Here is a 21953-nt window from a genome sequence, read left to right on the forward strand (position 1 = left end):
ACCACAGATGCCCTGAGTGTTTCGGGTATTTAATCCACACCTTTCATAGTAAAAGGTAATAGGGTCTTGATTTAGGAAAAAAAAATATCAAGAAAAAATGGCCTAGATAGCAAAGCCTCATGATAAGAAATCAAAATTTGATTTATAATTTATCCTCATTTTAGAACAAAAAACTCTAATTAGAGAAACGAAACATCTTTTGTCCTAGAAGGAAATATGTCTAATGTGAATCCCTTCACATGCACCTGTACACCCCCAAGCCAAGCCCTGAAGGTTCAGGAACAGCAGTCTCAGAGCTGGTGGTTCAGTGTGAACAGAGTACTGACCCCAGCATCTCACCTCCTTTCTCCAGTTCCTTCCACAAACAACATGCAGGTCCACGGATTTCAGTTGTGCACATTTCCCAGCGCTGCTTGCCGGCAACCTCCCAAGTCCGCTTTTAAAGGTCACCCAAGTTTGTTCTAAATAGAGTTAACTGTGAACTCTGATTCAGCGCTTTTCTGAGGTCTGCCAAGCCACGCCTCCCCAGGACCTGTCTTCCAGGCTCCGCCCCCTGGACTCCGCCTCCTAAGCCGCGCCTCCCTGGACCAGCCCGTCAAGCCACGCCTTCCCAGGTCCTGTCTCTCAACTTCCTGCCTCCCTGGATCACGCCTCCAAAGCCCCGCCTCTTTAGGCCATGCTTCCTGGGGCCCAGCCTCAGAGCATCTTTTGGCTGGAGCAGATGGTAGGAGTTGCCACTGTTTTCTGCTTTGTGGTCCCGTGTGAATCATCATGCCCCTGTCGCTAATGCAGATGGGCCCTAACAACCATCGTCCAGTTGAAAGATTTGCTTCTCACTGAGTGACACATCATTGATGCCACAGAGGTCTTTTAGGTTGTAAAGCAAGCAGGAGAGGGTAGGTAGGCTTGGGATCTTCACTGGGACCAAAACAGTTTGTTTCAAGTGTAAGACGTCATTTTTTCAGTAAGGTGTGATGACCCAGGTGCATGCAATTGTCACAGCTCATTAACTGTGCACCTATAAGCAACATCTTTTATTGAATGTAAATTATATCTGAATTAAAAAGGAAACTAATAAAAACCAGGATATGACGAGGCCAGAGAAGACGACCAGGGGCTCCTGAGAGTCATTAGTCCTCACGGGAGAAGAGGTGAGAACAGGGAGGAAGTGCCGTGGAAGAATTCATCATCTCAATGAGATAACAAGGAAACCTCAAACAAACCCCAAATGAGGAAGGGTCTATTCATCAGAAGGGAGGCAGCGTACTCTTAAAAAATGCCTGTGTCATTAAAAGCAAAGAAAAGCTGTAGAAATGATCCAAGTTAAGGAATCTGGGGGTGCCTGACTGGCTTAGTAGGTGGAATGTGTAGACTCTTGAGTTTGGGGTTGTGGGTTGAAGCCCCATATTGGGTGTAAAGTTTACTAAAAACAAAAATAAATAAAGGAAGCTTAAGAGTCATGACAACTAAATGCAGTGCCTGGTTAGACAAGATCCTGCCCTTGGGAGAGAAGGAATGCCATACAGGTCAATATGAGATCAAGTGATAACTTGAGTATAGACAGTATATTAGGTAAAGGTATTGTGAATATAGATTATGACTCTGATTACTGTAGCAGGTAGGACAATATTCCTATTCTTAGAAAACACATACTGAAGCATTTAGGAGTAAAAGGCCATTTTTGTATCTAACCCTGAAATGGCTCAGAATAATTTTATGTATGTATGTGTGAAAAAAATATATACATGTATGTACAAAAGAATTTCCTCATTGCTTACCTTGGGGAAAAGAGTGAAAAAAGTACAAGTTTGGGTCTTGTTGACAATGCCAGTTCAAAGTTTTTAAGGTATTTTTCCAACATTGGCACCTCTAAACAAGGAAGATTTTTATCCAACATCCCCTATCAGTAACTCCTGGAAGCCACATCATACCCGTAGCTGATTCATGAAACCTTTCATTCCGGGTCAGGTCACTGTTACCTGGAAAAGAACACAGCCCAGGCAAAGTTTATGCATTGGGACAGGGGCATCTGTTCAGTGATAAGGGAGAGGAGGGGGGGGGGGAGAGAGAGAGAGAGAGAGAGAGAGAGAGAGAGAGAGAGAGAGAGAAGGGAGGGCAGAGGAGGAAGGAGGAGAGAGGGAGAGAGCACACAAACCATCCATTTTACAAATGAGGTAAGATGTTAACAATAGGTAAATCTGGGTAAAGGATATAGAAAGGTGTTCTTTGTACAGTTTTTCTTTTTTGCACTTTTTTTTTTTTTTTTTTACAAATTTGAAATTATTTCCAGATAAGTGTATGTGTGTGTGTGTGTGTGTGTGTGTGCGCTTTACCATTGGTGATGAGGGAGCTGGAAAGAGTTCCAAGGCCTTTGCAGCATCAACTGGTGTCCAGAAGGCATTGGCTGCTGGTTCAGATTCGTGTCAGTATTCCAGGTGATGGTAGTCACCATGGCAATTATATTGCTTTCATAGTCATAAATGGATATTTCTCAAGCAATAAAAGCTAGATTGCTTATGTTACAAACCTGGGAGAATATATGAGAGAATTTCCTTATCGCTTATTCTGGGAAGAAAAGGAAAAATGTTCAGGTGTTTTGTTGACAAGGCATGCTGGAGGTTGGGCAAGTATTTTTTTTAAACATCTATACCTCTAAACAAGCAGAATATTATCAGGACACGTTCCTTCAATCAGTAACTTCTGAAAGCCACATCATACCTTCAGTTGATTCATGAAAACCTTGACTCCTGGGTCAGGTCACTGTTATTTGGACATAAGCATGACACAGGTACAGTTTATATGTTGGGAAATTTACTTCTGTTCTGTTTCATACCAAAATTTCCCAGGATGACCCTAACAGCATTATAGTGGATTTGGGAAAGGAAGGGGTGTCCAGTGACCTCTCAGTGGGCTTCAAAAGACCGTAGTGTCTGACCTTGCTCTGAGCTCAGTGGACCCTTTGCCCCCAAAAGTGGCCACGACCCCTGCTCACTCCCTGGGGGATCTATGAAAGTGGATGGGACTCTGCCTTGTGCCCACACTGTAGTTGGCCAAGCACACATGACAGTGATTATGACCCTCTTCCCCCCCACACAAAAAGAAAATGTGGGATTCATTTGTTCAGGCACACTTCCCAGGCAGATAGGAAGTTCCCCCTGTACCCCACCTCCTTCGGGGAGGGGTAAAAGGACAGGTTCCACCTGATTCTCAAATCTGCAGTTTGGACTCTGGAATCATGAAGGTGAGTATTTTCTCTCAACCGTTCATCTGATCAAGATGGGACTATTTGGGGAGCTTAGAAATTCAACTGTGTAATGAACGTTGCTGCCTCTTTGTCCGCATGTGTAAAACCAAACTGAGGTGCCACATTCAGGGAACTAAACCCAGGTGGCAAAATACGTGTGTGTCACAGGCAGGCTTTCATTCTGTGTCCTTCCTGGTCATACCATGTGAGTTCTTCAAGAAGAGTGTTGAGAATAAGAGTCCACTTTATCTGCAGCGGGTCTGGGAGTCCTCTCTGGTCCTGAAGCAAAGCTGAGCCAAAGGGTCCGTGGAAGGGGAGATGAGCATCAGAGATGGAGACGGGAGAGCCAGCTGGAAGGGTTATATGGAAGAGACGGAGTCGCTGCTTGCTGGCTGCATATAGCCCTAGAAGAAGCTAGGGACACCATACCCCGTAATCTGCCAGTAGACACCCCAGAGATAGACAAGGAGATAGTGGCCCTGTGCCCCTGGACTTTGAGGAGCCAATGGCATCAGGGCTGCCCTCCAGCTGTTGCAGGGCACGGCCTGACCAGGGCTGGAGTTACAGAATGTTTGGCCCTCCAGCCCCTGTATCCTGTCCCCTACTGGCAACTGAGGTTGCCAGTCACCTCAGTCTCAGTAATAATCTGTTGATAACTTATTCCACTGCTACAATGTACCTGAGCACTTTATAGGTGTTACCTTATTTATATTCACCTGTTATCTTTTTTCCTTTAAAATATTTTTCAGCTTTATTGCGATATAATTAACATTGATATCAATAACACTGCATAGGTTTAATATACATGTGTATTTGTTGAATGGTTACCAAAGTGAGGTTAGCTAACATGTTCATTGTGTCATATAGTTTGTGTTTGTGAATTGAGAACTCTTTTTTTTTTTTTTTTCAACGTTTATTTATTTTTGGGACAGACAGAGACAGAGCATGAACGGGGGAGGGGCAGAGAGAGAGGGAGACACAGAATCGGAAACAGGCTCCAGGCTCTGAGCCATCAGCCCAGAGCCTGACGCGGGGCTCGAACTCACAGACCACGAGATCGTGACCTGGCTGAAGTCGGACGCTTAACCGACTGCGCCACCCAGGCGCCCCTAAATTGAGAACTCTTAAGATTTACTCTCTTGGCAACTTTGTATACAATAAATATTGGCCTATTCTCTTTTTAAAGATAAGGAACCAAAGGCTGACAAAAGGTAGCTTACCAAGGTTGAAAGGTTTTTAAATAGTGGGTTCAGGATTTGGAACCAGAATAGTCTCAGTCCAAAATCTCTTATGCTCTTTTACCACACTGTGCACAAGTACACACACCCACACCCACAGACAACACACACACACGCACATAAACACACACACACACACACACACACACATGGAGTATATGGGACTTTGCAACCTCTTTTTTAAGAGGGAGCTTGGTACAGCTTGTCATATTTGATCCTAGCCAGTATGCAGTCCCTGCTGCTTACAAAGACATAGTGATGGTTGACCAGAAACCTCTGGACGTCCTTTGGCAGCTGGTACTTTATCATCTGGCAGGCATTGTCTCCAATCTGGCTACACATGTTGGCAGGGGCTTTCTGCTGGGACTTGAGAATCTTGGTTTGAGCTGCCAAGGTCAGCAGTTTTGGTAAAAACCAACAGGCCATGTGAGTGGAAACTGTCAGTGGGCTGGGCTGGGTCTGGTGCCGGAGAATGGCCAGTCTCTTGACCTCAGGTCGCTTGCCATCTTCTCCTCCCTGTCTTTGCAGCCAACCTTGGTTTGAGACCCGGGGCGATGACTCTTGGGAAGCCACCAGTCTACCAGGGGCCTGTGGATTGCATTGCAACCATCGTGCGGACCGAGGGCCTGGCAGGGATGTACCGGGGTGTTGGTGCCATGCTGCTGAGGGATGTCCCGGGCTATTGCCTCTACTTCATCCCCTATGTGTTCCTGAATGACTGGATCACACCCGAGGCCTGCACAGGCCCCAGCCTCTGTGCTGTGTGGCTGGCAGGCGGCATGGCAGGTAAGGGCAGCCGTACTGACCCCTGCACTTGTGCTGATCCCCTGTATTGGGAAGGCTGGGAGCCCATCATGCCCTTCTCTGCCCCAGGGAAGGGCACGGTTCACCTAGCTACTCATCCAGTGAGTATTTGGTAAGCACCTGCTATATGCCAGACCTAGCCAAACAAAGGAAGGGCTGGGAATAGAGAATGGTCTCCCTCTTTTCTGCATCTCCTTCCCTCTGGACCTATGAGAACAGCAAGTCCCTATTTGGGATCGTTGAACCTTCGGTCAGAAGATACATTCTCCCCTTCCATTCTGGGTCAGGTCTCCTTGAGCTCTGAAAAGGAAATCTGTTATCATGGTTCACCTTTTTTCAATGTCGGCACATAGCAAACCTTTCTAATGTGAGCATTTAATTAGCTCTGTAAGGGAGGAATCAGTCTCCCCATTTGTCAGATGAGAAAACCGAGGTTCAGAGAGACTAGGTGACCCACCCAAGGGCACACAGCTAGTGTATGCAGACAGTACAGCAGGGACTCTGTAGTCAGTGAGATCCCAGTTCAAATCCACACTTACTCAGCTTGTGACCATGGACTGGTTTCTTCACCCCCCTTCTCAGAACTCATACAGCATCCCCATTTCCTTTAGGGTAAAAATCAATGTTCCCGCAGTGGTTTTCAGTCCCTGTATGATCCAGCTGTCTCTTGCCCGTCTGCACTCAGCTCCTGCTCTTGCCCCTGTACGTGCTCTGCTTCAGCCACGCTGGTCTCCTTGCTACGGCATGACCGTGCCTGGCTCCTCCCCACCACGAGGCCTTTGCACCTGCTGTTCCTGCTGCCTGGATTTAGCCATATGTAGGTCATCAGGCACTGTGACAAGACCCATGTTGGTGTGGGGTGTGAACACCCAATTGAAGAGAGATCGGGAGAGAAGGGGATGGAATAAACAGGACAGTCCAAGTACACACGACACCTCTGAGGGGCTTGGTGGTGCTGTGAGGGGGACGGGGATGACAGGTATGCAGCTAGAGCCAGAGCAGGGTGTGGAAGCCAGCAGGGGGTTGCTTCTTAAGAAGGCTGAAAACGTGGCATGTGTGATGCTGTGGGGAAAGGTCTGGAAAGAAGAAACTCGTCGTTGCTCCTTCACTTCCTGCTTCTCCTCCCCCTCCTCCTCATTAGCTATGCTCAAAACTCAGCAAACACATAACAAAGCCCGTGTCTTAGCCACCAAACACCAGTGTCCAGCCCGCTGCCCCCGTGTGTCTGCGGCCTGGCCAGAGCCAGCTCCTAGTAAGGGCTTAGCACTTGCCGACTGAGGACGAACAAGGCCCCATCCGCTCTCATTTCTGGTGAGAGCAGGTATGAGGGGCCTGGTAGGCAGACCTCACTTTGTAATACCCTCGCCCATGGGCTAAGGAGCCAGGGAATATGCCAGGGCAGCACCTGGACAGACTCCAGGAGTATCAGCTTTGTTATTCTGGCAGGAGTCAAGAGGAAGGGGAGGTCCAGAGAGTTCCCAGAGGGTCACGGGCAGGAGGCCACGGGGGTTGGAGGCTGGGATGGGCAGAGGGCCCAGGGCAGGCTAGGGCCGCTTTTGGGAGCTCCTGGGCAGCAATTACAAAACCTTGCAAACAGCTGCCTTGGACTTTGGCATCAGTTTGTTTTTCTCTTCCTGTCCACAAATGTGCCAATTTCTGTGTTTATACAATAACCTGGCATTGTTTTCCTAGAGTCCTTTCAAGTCACAAAGGTGCTCAAACTGGGGCACCTGAGCTTCTCCACCAATGATGAGCCAGGCTTGTGTGGTCCCAAGGCCTCTATGTCACACCTCTGGAAAAGTCACAAGATTTCTAAAGACCTGCCCCTGCTCTTTTCCATCTTTGGGCTGGTCCCTCCCTGGCAAGCAGCCTACCTGCAAGTGTTTTGTTTAGCTTCTCTGTTTTTGCAGAGTCGCTTCTGTCTCTGGGGAGCTGCAAGCCTTCAGCCTCAGGCGTCGCTCTGGGCTCTCGCCCTTGGTGTCCTGGAAGGGCGCTGCAGAGTATTGGTGGGGCCTGTTCCTGCTTCTCCAGTTAAAGCTGCTAATAAAGGCATCCACTTAGGAAGCTCTGGCTGTGGGCCTGGCACTGTGCTAGACGTTCACGTGCGTCCGTTTATTTGTCCTCACAGTAACCCCATGAAGATGGGTGCTGGTGCCCCACTTTACAGATGGCAGACCCAAGGCCTGGAGGAAGAGACTTCTGTAAAGTCCCACACACAGCAAGTGATGAGTGAGGTTCAGAGAAACCTTTGCAGCTCCTGACTGAACTCTTTCCACTTCCCCCAGCAGCTTGTTAAGCCTGTTAGTGGTGGAAATAGGCAGGGAGCCACGTCCCCTCCAGATCCCAACCAGCCAGTCCCTGACACTTGTTTGTCTCTCTCTTTACAGGAGCAATTTCTTGGGGGACAGCGACTCCTATGGATGTCGTGAAAAGTCGACTCCAAGCTGATGGGGTTTATTTAAACAAATACAAAGGTGTCCTGGATTGTATCTCCCAGAGTTACCAGAAGGAAGGTCTTAAAGTAAGCCCCACAGTAGTCATACGGGGTCAGTGTCAGTCCCTGGAAGGTGGGCCAGACGTTTGGGGGGTATATGAGGTTACAGAGAGGGGAATCAGGAAACTAAAGTGCTCACAGTTACCATATCAAGCACGACTTGAGATTCTTGTCTCATTTAGTCCTTGCCCCAGGCTGGTGGAGGAGACAGAGGTTCAGAGAGGACTAGTAACCTACCTGAGGTCACACAGCTGGTGCATGGCAGAGCCAGGGCCTAGACCCACATCTGTGTGTCACCAAAGCTTCTCTTTCATAGGGATAGGCTGAGAGCTGCTTCCTCACTCACTGCTCAGTGCCTCACTCTCCTGCAAGCTGGGGGCCCCAGAGCTACCTGAGTCATCACATCTCCCAGTGTCTGGTCACTTGGTCTGTCTTCTCTCTCATCCCACTTGAGTCCTTACACCATCACCTCTGGTCTCAACTATGAGGCAGCCTCCAACATGGCCTTGTCTCCCTTCTCTTTCCTCTTCCCTGCACCCAAAGGGCTCATTTAAATCCTTGCCCCTTCCAGTCAGCAGACTCGAGTTTAAAGGCAGCCTGGCAGCCTGAGCTGGGGGGAACATCCAGGCAGGTTTCTTCACTGCTCAGCCTCTGTTTTTCCAAGGATAATCATCCCTACCGTGAACAAGGGGGATATTTGTCAGTGAAATACAAAAAGTGCCTAGCTTCGTGCATAACACAGTATATTTAAAAAGAGCTACTTGTCATTGGATTTAGTATTAGTAGTTTAATTAGTGCAAATGTCACTACTGACCATTGGGTCTTTGCTTATATGTGTCGCATCCCCAAATATATGCATACGTATATATGTATATATGTATGTGTATGTATGTGGATGGATAGATAATTTTTTTTTTTTTTTTTTTTGCTTCAATGGAGTACTGGAACTTCTCTGGAAACCTGGACTTCCACAAAGCCTCTTTTGTCTGCACATACATCTACATGTACGTGTATATGTATGCATACACAGACACACACACACATATATATACACATATACTCATATATACATATATGTATATATATGTGTATATATGTATACGTGTATGTATATATACGTGTATGTATATATATATATGTATATTTGGCTTCAGTGGAGTGCTGGAACTTCTCTGGAAACCTGGACTTCCACAAAGGCTCTCGTCAGTAGGTGACTAACCAAGGCAGTGTTCTCCAGGTGCTCCCAGACAGCAACTGAGGGGGCTGGAGCCAGGTCATACCGAGGCTGCTGCAGGTTCCACTGGCAGTACTGAGGTCTGTCTGCCTAGTACCTGATACACAGAGGGACAGGACTCTGGGGTACTTGACATGTGATCCTGGATCCCATGACTCCCTCAGAGGCACCTGTCTTTGTGGATGGATGTCCAGTTTTTGTTGTTGAGGTGGGGTCAACACAGGGACGTCTTGTACTGCCATGATACTGACATTACTCTATGTATTTACTTTTATTGAGGTCTTTATATCTTTATACAGCTTCAAGTTACTCTCTAGTGCCATTTCATTTCACTCTCCAGGACACCTTTGAACATTTCTTGCAGGGTAGGTCTTGTGATAATGAACTCCTTCAGCTTTTGTTTATCTGAGAATGTCGTAATTTCTTCCTCAGTCTTGAAGGATAGTTTTGCTGGATATAGGATTCTTGATTGACTGTTTTTTCTTCTTTTAACACTGGATATGTTGACCTACTGCCTTCTTGTCTTTCAAGTTTCTAATTAATAACCTGCTGGTAAACTTATTGAGGATTCTTTGTATGTAATGAGTTCCTTCTATCTTCCTGTTTTTAAAAGTTTGATTATAATGTGTCTTGGCTTGGATCTCCTTAAGTTTATTTTGCTTGGAGTTGGTTAAGCTTCTTTGATGTTTATATTCATGTCTTTCATCAAATTTAAGAAGTTTTTAGGAAGTAATTTAGGAAGTTTTTGGCCTTTATTAAGCAAGTTTTTAGCCTTTATTACTCCAAATATTCTCTGCCCCTGTCTCCTTTTGCTTTCTGGGATGTCCATAATGCATGTATTGGTTTGTTTGATAGTTTCCCACAGATCCCTTAGGCTGTTTTCACTTTTCTTCAATCTTGTTTCTATTTCTCAAACTCAATAATTTCCGTTGTCTTATTTTTAAGTTTGCTGATACTTTTTTCGCCTGCTCAAATATACCTTTGAATCCTTATTGTGAATTTTTCATTCCAGTTATTGTATTTTCAGCTGCAGAATTTTTGTGTTTTTTTTTCTGGGTTTTCTATTTCATATTGATGTTTTTGTTTTTGTTCATTTCCTTGGTTCTCTCCACATTTTCGTGTAGTCTTCAAGCATCTTTAAGACCCTTGCTCTAAAGTCTTTGTCATGTAAATCTGCTGTCAGGTCTTTTCCAGGGACAGTGTCTCTTGACTTATTTTTTCTTCTTCTTTAAATGGACCATACTTTCCTGTTTCCTTTGAGGCCTTGTTATTTTTTATTGGAAACCTGACTTTTGAATCTAATAATGGGTTAACTCTGGAAATCAGATTTGGTGTCTTTTGTTATTATTTTTGTTGATTGTTACATTTTTGTAATTGTTTTAGGCGGTCTCTCTGCCAAAGATCAGCCTGAAATGTAAACTCGAGGTCTTCTCAGGTCTTTTCTGAGCCTTTCTCTGGGTATGCACGGTTACTTTCTAATTTTCCCCACACATGCAGTTCCTTTTTAATGTCATAGTCTTTAATGTCTATCTCCCAAAGAGGAAAAAGAGAAAAACGAAGGGGGAAAGGGTCATCAGCCAGAGGAGGAAGGGTTTGCATCAGTGAAACAATAATGACTACCTCCCTGTTTACACCTCTGTGATCAGAAACAGCAGTCAGTGATCAAAACATAGATCTCTAATATTTGGAGAACAGGGTCCTTATTGCCCACTCTGGCTTCCACAAGCTATGTGTGCAGGTTGCTCCTCCAGCATACATCCAGCTGCCTGCCACAGGTCTGGGGGGTGAGGGAGGGGTAGCTGCTACCTTGCTAAGAGCTAAAATTGGCTGCACTTAACCATATTTACTGTGCAAACCTTCTCCTGGAAGTTGTAAGCATTCGCCAAACTGTAGATTTTCAAAAAAGTTACATCAGACGGATTCCATCAGTGCAAATTTTATCTAGGTAAGGAAACAGTTGGCTGGCATTTCCTATTCTGCCACCTTCCTAGAATCCTCACCTCACTTGTCTTTTGTATTATTTTAGTAGAAGCACAGTTTGTGATTCAGTCAACTACAAAGGGACACATAAGAGACATTCGCATAGGATGCTTCTTTATTTGAGATACTTTGTCTGCTATTATTGTTTCAAGAAATTCAAGTTAATGTATCAAAATATTAATGTTATAATTCTATAAAGTCTATAGAGGCTAAATATATTGCTGATATTATTTCCTCCAAAAATTACTGTGCTCGGTTGAAAACAAAGTCTGGGAAGGCAACTGAGGTCAGATTATAGATTTCTTAATCTCAGTAGCATTTGGTTCAGTTTATATTCAGAGACAGGTTTTAAACAGAGGCAGCCGTATTTAGCTTGATTAACCACTGATTGACTGAAATTAATTTTTTTAATTTTTATTAGTTCGTTTTAAAAATGAATAATATATGAACATAGGAAGCTTCAAAAGGTAAAAGATGATATACTGTCTGTCCCTCCTTGGTCTTCAGTCTTCTCTCAAAGATAATCACTGTTATGAGTTTCTTACAATATATCCCAAAAATAGTCACAGCCAGTGTGAGAATATATGTGGATAGGTATATTTATATATGTTTGTATTATGTGTTTGCATATAAACAGAAATCGTAACATGAAGAAAACATCTCACACAGTCCTGGACGGTTGGGTTGTCTCACAATCAGATTTCTGGCAGCAAGAGGAATGACTTTTCCTGGGGCCTAAGGGGTGTCCCCAGTGACAGATGGCTGTAGCACTGGCTCTATGGGCCACCCACTCCCAAATAGTTTTTACTGCCACTCACTGAGGCATGGTAAGCCAGCCTGTTCCCATTTTACCATGGAAGAAGAACTCAGTGAAAATAAAGAATTAGAATGGAGTAAAATAATGATGACGGTACCCATATTTGGTAGTTCTTTGTAACTCACTTAATGACTACCAGTAAAGCATTCCCTTTTTGATAGAGGGAATTAGAAGTCTAGGACTTAGGGGGCATTCCCAAATCAAAAAAGAAAGCTCTGGAACTTTTGGGTCTACTCTGCCTGCCGTGATGATCGTCATGGGCCACATGGGCCGTTGCTCACACTTGGAGAGCTACCATCTGAAATAAGGAGGCCAGAGGAGTGACTTGGCATCTTTGAGCTGCACAGAGAGGGCTGTTGTTGAGGGGGTTTGTGATAGTGGATTGAGAGAGGTGGAGGAGGAATATGTAGGCAGTCCTATGCCTCCCTAAGGAGAGGTGGAGAGGAATATGTGTAGGAAGAGAAGTTTCCTGAGGCACCAGAGTTGATTGCCCTTTGGTTCTGCCATCCGGGGACCGGAACCCTCCCTCCACTCATCCCTCGCTACCGCTACCACCACCAGCCCTCTTTCAGCTTGGAACTGTTTCCTTTTCACAACAAGGAATTTGTTCGTTCATTCGTGTGTCCATCCATCCATTCATCCGTCCACTGATTCATTTAGTGAGACTTATTACAGACCCTCTGGGCCAAGAAAAGCATTTGACGCTGGGAGTTCCACGGTGTAGATGCTGAGGGTTCCAAGGTGTGGATGCTGAGCGTTCTTAGGTGTAGATTATAGGGGTTCCAAGGTGTAGATTGGGGCTCCAAGGTGTGGATGCTGAGGGTTCCAAAGTATAGATGCTGGGGGTTCCGAGGTGTAGATGCTGGAGTATAGATGATAAGTTCCGAGGCAAACCACACCGTAGGCCCGCTCTCACTGCCCTGACTAGGATTATTAATGGGGTTACAGACAAATTATGGGTGGTTAGCGACAGTGTGAGAAGTGCTGTGACAGCAGAGATACTGAGTGCACAGAAGACAACAGGCCACAGTCCAGCTTGGGGTGCCCATGGGAAGACTGCTAGAGGTACAGCCAGGTTTGGGGAACATTCCAGCAGAGGGAGCAGAAGATACCCAGTGGTGGGAAAGAGCTGGCTCCTTAGAGGAATGACAGGCTGTTAACCTACCCAGAATGTCAGGTATAAGAGGCAGCCCAGATAAAGTGCAGGGCCAGAGCAAAGGGGTCTTGGCAGGCCAGAAAAGGGTGTAGACTTGACACTGGGCAGTGTGGAACTATTGAGGCTTCATGAGGACTCAATCTGCTGGTTTTGTATTCAGAAAGCTTGGGATAAAAGCCAGCAGGTGTGTGCTTTGCCATCTTCGGGCCTTACAGCAGTGCAAACCATGGCTGCTGGAGGGAGGTCATGTCCATATGTCTGAAGAATCCCATGGTTCCCTCAGGGCCCAGCACTGTGGGAGAGGAGATCCACATTCCAAGCTGGGCCCTCCCTGGCTCAGCCTCACAGAACAGAGTCAAGCCCAGGCCCACAGGGGAGTGTCTGTTGCACCCAGCATGGAATTTTCCTCTCGGAGCTCGAGCCAGTTCCTTGCTGTTATTCAGTCACTGTGGGTGAGCTTGGGGAATTCCAGAAAGGTTAGACGTCAAAGAGCAGCCCTGATGTTAAAGGGTCCTCCTTGCCTTATGCCTGCATCACTCCAGGGTTTGGCTGAGCCACTTGCTTACCTGTGGGGGTCCTTGTCCATCATCTCCCTTCTCTGTGAGGGTCAAAGCTTCCCCCAAGTTCACAGAAGCCATTCTCTCCCCTTCACAACCAAGCTACATCTTGCAGGCTGCCATGGAAGGCCAAGGTGCAGGTGCCTCTCCTGCAGAAAGACATCCTGACATCCTGACGAATGACAGAGGCCTGTACCTACCCTGACACCACAGTGCCTGACAGCTGAGAAAACTGGGGAAATATAAAAGGGCTGGATTTCTCCTTCCATAAAATTACAGTATCAGTTCTATTTATTACACTTGGTAAATATACAGGGGTCAGATAACAGGTTTATATCATAGGCTTGACAGTTTTTGGGTCCTTTACGCTTGAGTAGGGTTTCCTTTAGATGTGTTGTCTAGGGAAGACATTTAAGGACCACTCCTCCCCACCGCACCCCTCACCAAATCCCTTAGCTGTTCTCATCACATTCTAGATTATATTGTAGTTATTCCCAAATGGGGCCTATCTCCCCACCCCCGGGAGGTTTTAAAGTGGGCAAGGGCTGGAACTACATCACACTGATCAGATCTACTCAATGGGAAGATTCAGGGAGGAAGTGAAGTATCTTATCATATGCCCTAGGGATGGAATACAAATACCCTGTTCTTGTATAAAAGGCTGAGTTAAGCAGCTCATCAGTACAGGCCAGGCCAGGAATCCTCCGCACTTGTACTAATGATCTAAGGTTGAGTGCCACCCTGTGTAAAGATGGCTGATGATGATGATGATGATGATGATGATGGAGATAGTCAACAGGTCCATGGCAGGTACTGTACAAGCGCTTTAAGAGCTTCTTCTCATTTATTCCCTCAACAGCCATATCAAGTCAATAGTATTACCCCCATTTTATAGCTGGGAAGTTGAGTTCTAGAGACTTTGCTACTTGCCCAAGCAAGAGCTATTAAATGGCAAAGCTGTGTCTCGACTTCATGCCTAGTGTCTGAAAAGTATGGCCTGAATTCTTCCCCACTCTGCCTCTTGGGGGACATCCTGTCAAAATGGTTGGTCCTGACTGGGTGCTCTGTCTACCATTGCAGAGTGAGTGGAGTGCAGAGCTCGGATTTCCAGGTTCCAGAGGTGTGTGTGTGTGTGTGTGTGTGTGTGTGTGTGCGCGCGCGCACATGTGTGGGGGTACATACATGAGAAATAGCAGCAATTAAACAAGTGTATGTGGGTGTTCATGGTCAGCAGCTTGCCCACAGTATTTAGTTGTATGTGTACCAGGCCTGGGAGGAGAAACCCCATCACAGGTGACATGGGTTGAGACAGGAGCATGACTAGGGGGCATCCGGGGTGGTTTTGGCTTGTAAGGGCCCTTTGGGCTCTGTGGGGTCCAGCCTGGGACAAGTGGGCAGCATCCCCAGCCTCTCTCTTCACCTGCAGAGGGTCCAGGTCAGTCCCCTGTGATAATGTTACCTTCTGCCAAAGGTGTTTTTCAGAGGCATCGCTGTGAACACTGTGCGCGGCTTCCCCATGAGCGCCGCCATGTTCCTCGGGTATGAGTTTTCGCTGCAGGCAATCCGCGGGGACCACGCCGTGACTAGCCCCTGAGCGCCAGGTCAGTGTGTTCCTTCCCAGCCCGTTGTACCTCCTGGGAGCTTGACACTGTCTTCTTTGCCATGAACACGTTGTGACTTTCTGAAACATCCCTGCCATTTGTTTCCTCTCTGATCCGTGTGAGTTCTGGGGCTACAGTGGCCAACCTTCTTTTCATCAAAAAGCCCTTCTGAAATGCTCGCCTGTGACTGGTGGTGAGCTGGGTGCTCGCGAACTGAGATGGGCACAGAATTTCCCTGTTTATAGTAAGCTCGCCCATCTGTTTTCCCATCCAGCAGCTTCAACAACCCTTGAAGGGAAGTGTGTTTCACTTTATTATACAAATTCAGTGGCCCAGGCCCGGAAGTGAGGCCTTAAGTTAGAGTGTCCACCCCCTGCCACAGGGCACCATCTCTCCATCTTCCTACTGGACTCAGATTGTGAGTCTGAGAGCCAGCGACGGGCTCCCACAGCCCTGGAGGACAACCTCTGTCCTTGTTCCCTGCCTCCCCCCTCTTTCTTTCTCCCGCTCTCATTGCAGAAAGATCACTACAGCCCAAGGGATCTAAAAAAAGAAACCTGACCAAGTGACTCCCTTAGTCACATGCCCTCTGTGGCTCCCCATTGCCCTTTAGGTAAAGCGTTAGTCCTTAACCCGTCATCACCAGCACCCTAAAATAATTTTCTCACTCTTGCCTCTGGATCTTTGCACACGCTGTCCCTGCCTGACCCCCTTTTGTCACACCCTTCCTCTTGTCCTTGGCTTTACCAACTCCTCTCTGTCATCAGGGCTTTGGTCAAGAAATCTCTTCCTCCAGGAAGCCTGCCCTGATGCCTCCGCTAAGATGAGTTCTGCCTGCTGTAGACGCTCCCTAACAGCCCCTTCTCAGCCCCTACCACATCCCCTTGCATCATACCTGCTGATGACTCTCCTCACTCCTCAGCCAGCGTGCAGTCCTGGGAGAGCTGCCACTGTGTCTCCGCCTCTGTGTCACTGGTGCCTCACGCGGAGCCTGACACCCAGATGGCCCCTCAGAAACATCACTGAGAAGACAGGCAATCAAGTGCCAGCGTCCCCTCAGCTCCTCCCCTTCTTTTCCTCCCTGTTTCTCCTTCTCTGGCTCCACACTGGTGTCCTGCAGAGCTGAGAAGACAAGGTGGAACGAGTCACTGAATTTTCTAGTCAACAAGAAACCATTTTGCTTCAGCCTTGGCGACTACGAATTCTCTCAAGAAGGATGGCTTTTGTCAGAAAGGTCTCACAGTCCTGTCTCCTGCCTTCCCTGGGCCAGCAGAGGCCTGCTAGCATTCATGGATGGGCCCAGACCCTAGACCCAGGGGAAGGGTGTGATGGATCAGGCCGATGAGACTGAGCCCAGGACAAGGCTTAGAATGCCGGCTTCATCAGATGATTTAGCTTTTAACTAAAGCACCCACATTCACAGCTCTCCCGGCTTTTGGCTCTTTCTTACAAAAGGAAAAGAGTAGTAACACATTTTGCATAATTAAACGTCTTGAGTGGGTTTTGTCCAGGGCGAGGAAGAAGAACGGCCTGGTTCTTAAAACTTTGCTCAGATATCAGCTGCTCTCCACCTTGAACAGGTGAAAATAGCTTTCAAAAAAAAAAAAAAAATCCTATCATAAAATCCGTGCCTCTTTATTGCAGAAAAAATAGAAAATACAAACAGAACACAAGAAAATAACCTATTTTCTGCAATATTTTGTAACTCATCCTTCCCATTTAATAGTTCAAGACCATTTTTTCCATGTCATTAAATATTCGCAGCAAGGTGGTTTTTGTGCCAAAACCTGGCAGATCCCAGAGTGGCTGGACGCTTGCCCGAGCTGTCACACCCGGCAATTTGTGACCGTCCTGGTGGTTGGCTACTTCTGGAGGAAGGAAGAAGTTTTTAGCAAGCCAAATTCTGATCATCCTGGATTTAGCTTTTCAGAGCAGCGACCACCCCAGTTGGAAGCTGCCCTTTCCGGAAGTACTCTCACGGTACAAGAGGCACAGATGTGTGTCAGCCTTGCCTCCGCTGGAGTGAGACAGGAGGCTGTGGCCCCCCGGGTGGAAGAAGGGGTTTCCCAACAACTTTTCTGGAGCCTCATCTTGAGCAAGCCTTCAGTTTGTTTCAACTTCCTGCTCTAACCTAACAGCCCCAAGGTCCTTTATCAAGCCCTGGATTTGAATTTGCCGAGTAGCTTTGAGATCATGGGCAGGTCCTCTAGGCAGCAGCGGTAGCATCTACTCTTTGAAGACTTGGAAACCACTGCCTCCCTTGTGGTCTAGACTGGGGGCAGAGTGAGAGGTGGTGTATGTTAGAGAACCGCAGAGCCCTACGGTCCCTAATCGGTGGCAGGAGGGTGCCCGTCTTGAGTCCCTGGGTGCAGGTGGTAGGATGGCATGGAATGGTTTCCATTGTCTAGACTCCATCGGAGCAGCGTCCAAACCACAGTACCTACGGCCTCCTTCCAACAAGCAGGGGCAGGGGCAGAGCTCTCCCTCAGTCCCCACCGACTCCTGTGGAGGAGGAACACTTCAGTTTCATTTATCCTCTCCCCCAATTCACACACACGAGTGAACCAAGGACCATGGCAAATCCAGTAAGTGGGGCATGAGGTCATTGTTTGGGATGCGGCTAGTTTGACCTGTTCTCAGGGAGTACCAGACTCAGACAACATGAGAAAGATGACCCTGGGTGGTAGAAGTGGGGTCCCAACCCTGGTCAGAAAGTCAGCTCTTAGGTTTGTTGGAAGCCCATGAGTCCAGCTGGGCCATCGCCACCCTCCCACCAGGATCTCCTATCCCAGAAACTTCCTGGAATAATGCTGGTCTGCCTCCTGGCTTGACATTCTTGCTCCACACCTCATGGATCTACCTTTAAATCCTGGAAAGTCCATTTCCCAGGAAATAAGATACATTCTTCCTATAATACCTTTTTTTGAGCATTTATAGATGACCTCAGACAACCTCCTAGCCCTTCACATCTGCCCTCATGGTGATGCCCTGCCAACTCTTGCTTCATATACACGGTTTTCCCAATGGATTGTTGACCCTTAGATCCTGCTTGATAACTTGGGTTTGATGAAAGCCTTATTTTTCATCCTTTTTCCCCTAGGGCCAGCGTCACCTGGCCAGAGCTGGTGTCATCTGACCAGAGCCTCTTTTTGCTACAAGTTGGTGCTGGAGGCATGGCATCTCTAGACTCCTCAGTAGTGAACTTAAGAGAAAGAAGGCCTCTCTTCCACCCGTGCTGTGGGTCAGGTGGGCCCTCAGCCATCGGCGCCGACCTCAGAATCCCTTCTTTCCTGAGGACTCTGCTCCTTACCTCCCAGCTGCGGCTACTCATTTGCTGCCTGGGAAGGAACTGTTGGACCATTGGACCACTGACTGACCACCAGCTCTTTCAGATCTCCACTGGCCCCAATACAAAGCAGGATAAGATCGGCCCTGTCCCCATGCCTGCTGTTACACTCACTGGGAGCTCATGGAGGAGCTCAACTGTCTGCATGTTTCCAAATAAAAACACTGAAGACCTCTTCAGGTCATTACCGAATCAGATGCTTCTGCCTGGCTTCCACAGGATACTGGCCACTCTCGTTCTTCCCTCTGTTTAGATCTCTATAGATGGTGCTGGCCCAAAGAACCCGCTCCACACAGGTGACAGGAGAAACCAAGGATGGCCGTCATGCTTCTTTATGCCCTGCTGCCTCCGGTGGGCAAGGAGGGCACCTGACTCCAGTGGCACGTGCTGACAGGGCGCCTCAGAGTGGTGTTAGTGAGCGTGCTGGGATGGGCGTTCTCTGGGCCTTATTTCCACACAGAGAACAAAACAAAACAAAGTACTTTGTCCACAGCCTGGTTTCCAGAATGGTTTCATTATTCTAAATGTTCTCTCTCACTAGAACCATGTAGGAAGTCCATTGCTCTTTTGCTGTCCTGTGGCCTGTGTCCATGACGCCTCTCTCACTTTTGTGCCTACGACAGGCATCCCTAATCAGTCGTAGAGGCTTTTCCTGATGAGCCGAATGCTACTTCAGAATCCTCAGCTTAGGACCCTGGGTAGCCATCACCAGTCAGTCAGAACTGGCGCACAGATTAATCTATTTGCCATTCTTAGCTTACATCCCAGTGGGGAAAACATCCTTAGATTATTTTTCTTTCCCCTTTGAAAGTGTCTTCCTTGATTTCTCTGTTCCCTCCCACTGCTGTACAAAAAAAGTCCCCCAATGGTTCTCTTGGCTGATAAACTGCAGAATCACCACTTGGTGGCAGCAGAGGTCAAGAAAAGCCTCCACAGATGTCAGCTTCTGGTAGCTTGTGACCATGGTCCTCAGTGGTGAGAGCATCTGAACTCCATGACACTTCTCTTCTGGTTTTCTGGATCTCACCATCTCCCTTGTTGTGGTCCTTCTTCTTCTCTGTGGTGGAACGAACCTCAGACTAGGGAGAAATATACTTTTGGTTCCAGGTCCAGTCTGTCATTGGCTACCTTCCTTCGTGATCTTGGCAAACTTTTGGCCGCTCGGGGCCTCAGTTATCTCATCTGTAAAGTGGGAGAATTAACAATAGGTCCCCATTGTTTGCCTTCCAGGGCTTTAGTAAGAATCAAATGCAAACAGGGTTTTGTAAACTGTAAAATAAAACACACACACACACACACACACACACACTCACACACTAACAGGAGTTAAAGAAGGCAGAGGAGGGGAATGCTTGTGTGATTTTTCTGGTTTCTGGTTTTGACTTGCCTTCTTGTCTGTGAGTCTGGGTTGTCTGCAACACAGGGTGGCTGCAGTGGTGTTCCTTGGGCCTCGTTTCTTTTTTTTTTTTTAATTTTTTTTTTCAACGTTTATTTATTTTTGGGACAGAGAGAGACAGAGCATGAACGGGGGAGGGGCAGAGAGAGAGGGAGACACAGAATCTGAAACAGGCTCCAGGCTCTGAGCTATCAGCACAGAGCCCGACGCGGGGCTCGAGCTCACGGACCGCGAGATCGTGACCTGGCTGAAGTCGGACGCTTAACCGACTGCGCCACCCAGGCGCCCCCCTTGGGCCTCGTTTCTACAGCTCAAACTCTAAATGCTACAGATGCCTGGCCTCTAGGCCTCTAGACTTCCCCATGGACATCCAATGCCCATGCATAGGTCAGGGTGGATACAGACACTGCTGTGGTTCTTCTGATGCCTGGGATGTCTGATTAATCACCAATGCAAGCCCTCCAACCTGCTGACTTCCAGTGCCCCTTGCTGCCAGGCTCCCATCAAAGGGGTTTCCAGGAAACATTTGGTCCAGCAGAGGAGTCCAGCCCACGAGTTCCCGGGAGGTAGAAAAACCATCCAGAAAATTGCTGCTTCTCTCCTCTGGCTAAGAGTGGGGAGGGGCCAGCACGCTCTGGGGTCAGTCACTCCTGCCAGTCATAGGACCCAACCCCAGCTCCTGTGCCTCCTGCCTCCCAGCAGTGCAGACCAGGTCGGTCTCTCCCTCCACATCCATATATTCTGAAGATGTCCCTACAGGTTACGTTTGTGTTGAGTCCGGGACCTGCGCTCACTGCCTGCCTCACCGCTGTTAGCTGAATGATTCCCCCACACCCTTGTGTGTACAACACATAAACGGAGCTTTTAAAATTTTTCTTTAAGTTTAGTTTTTTCCAGGCCTCCATTCTATCACAAAGTAATTTTGCCATTTTCACGGACAACTCAGAAGCTCCCAAGTTGAGGGCAGTCAGTTCAGGGTTTTCTCCTTCTCCTCCCTCTCCTTGGGATGACTTTAGGTTTGGCAGCTTGGGGTACAGAGAGAGGCTCCTGGCTCTTGGGAGGCGCTCCGTCTTATGCTGGTCTAGTCCAGCGTATCTTCTTCCTGTCTAGTCCTAAGTGTGGCCTTCCCTCCGTGGTGGCTTCTGTGGAAGCCTCTTTTTTCCTCTCTGGTCCTGCCCCCACGGTCCTTGCATGCCACATCTACCAAGCCTCGGGCCTCTCTCTGTCCTGTGGAAAGTCTTGGCTTCTCCATCAGAACTCGGGGGCCTGTGTTAGACCCACCTTTGGGGCTGTCTATGCCACACCGTGTGTAGATGGCAGATGGCATTCTCTTTTCAGCGTGCTATCTCCCAGGACAAGAAATCCAGAGCCCTCCGCTCTCAGGTCCTCACCCCTCCCCGGAGTCCTGCCACCACCGTTCCATGGCTCCGCTGTGGGCACAGTACTCACCAGTGTCTGCTGTCATCCTCTCCTCTCCAGTGTCTGTCTAATACTTGTTTGTGATAAAAAAAAAAAAAAAATGCTCCACAAATAGAATAGAAAGGAATTTCCTCAACCTGGTGCAGGGTGTCTATGAAAAGTCCACAGCCAACGTCACACTCAGTGGTAAAAGGCTAGATGCTTTCCCACCAAGATCAGGAACAAGACAAGGATGTCTGCTCTTGCCACTTTTATTCAACATTGTACGGTGGTTCTATCCAGGATCATTAAGCATGAAATGAAATAAAAGGCATCAAAGTTGGAAAAGGAGAACTAAACCACCTCCCGTGCAGATGATAGGATTTTGTACATAGAAAACCATAAAGAATCCATTGAAAAAATATTAAAACCAATAACCATGTTCAGCAAGATTTTAGGATACAAAGTCAATGACAGAAGTCAGTGGTATTTCTATGCCCTAACAATAAACATTCCAACAATGAAATTAAGAAAACAATTCCATTTGTAATACCACCTGAAAGATGAAATAACTAGGCATATTTTAGCAGAAGAAGTGTAAGACACACTGAAAACTACAAAACCTTGCTGAAAAAATTTTAAAGATCTAGGTAAATGGGAAAGTATTCGATGTCATGGGCCAGAAGAC

General features: G+C 47.4%; 1 protein-coding gene across 13 annotated transcripts in view; it reads left to right on the top strand.

Moving 5' to 3' along the window:
• Positions 1–18663, top strand: part of SLC25A48 (solute carrier family 25 member 48) — a 51769-nt gene extending 33106 nt beyond the window's left edge. For 8 of the 13 annotated variants that reach the window (XM_045489604.1, XM_045489630.1, XM_045489660.1 and 5 more), the window contains 4 exons: positions 5011–5268; positions 7674–7807; positions 14996–15125; positions 18226–18663. In XM_045489604.1, the coding sequence (XP_045345560.1) occupies positions 5011–5268; positions 7674–7807; positions 14996–15118 (515 nt within the window). In that variant the 3' untranslated portion in view covers positions 15119–15125; positions 18226–18663. Of the gene's footprint in view, positions 1–5010; positions 5269–7673; positions 7808–14995; positions 15126–16047 lie in introns of all 13 variants that reach the window. The other 5 variants (XM_045489571.1, XM_045489575.1, XR_006715181.1 and 2 more) reach the window with 5 other exon arrangements.
• The last annotated feature ends 3290 nt before the right edge of the window (positions 18664–21953 follow it).

This window comes from Leopardus geoffroyi, chromosome A1 (assembly GCF_018350155.1).
Source record: "Leopardus geoffroyi isolate Oge1 chromosome A1, O.geoffroyi_Oge1_pat1.0, whole genome shotgun sequence".
NCBI lineage: Eukaryota > Metazoa > Chordata > Mammalia > Carnivora > Felidae > Leopardus > Leopardus geoffroyi.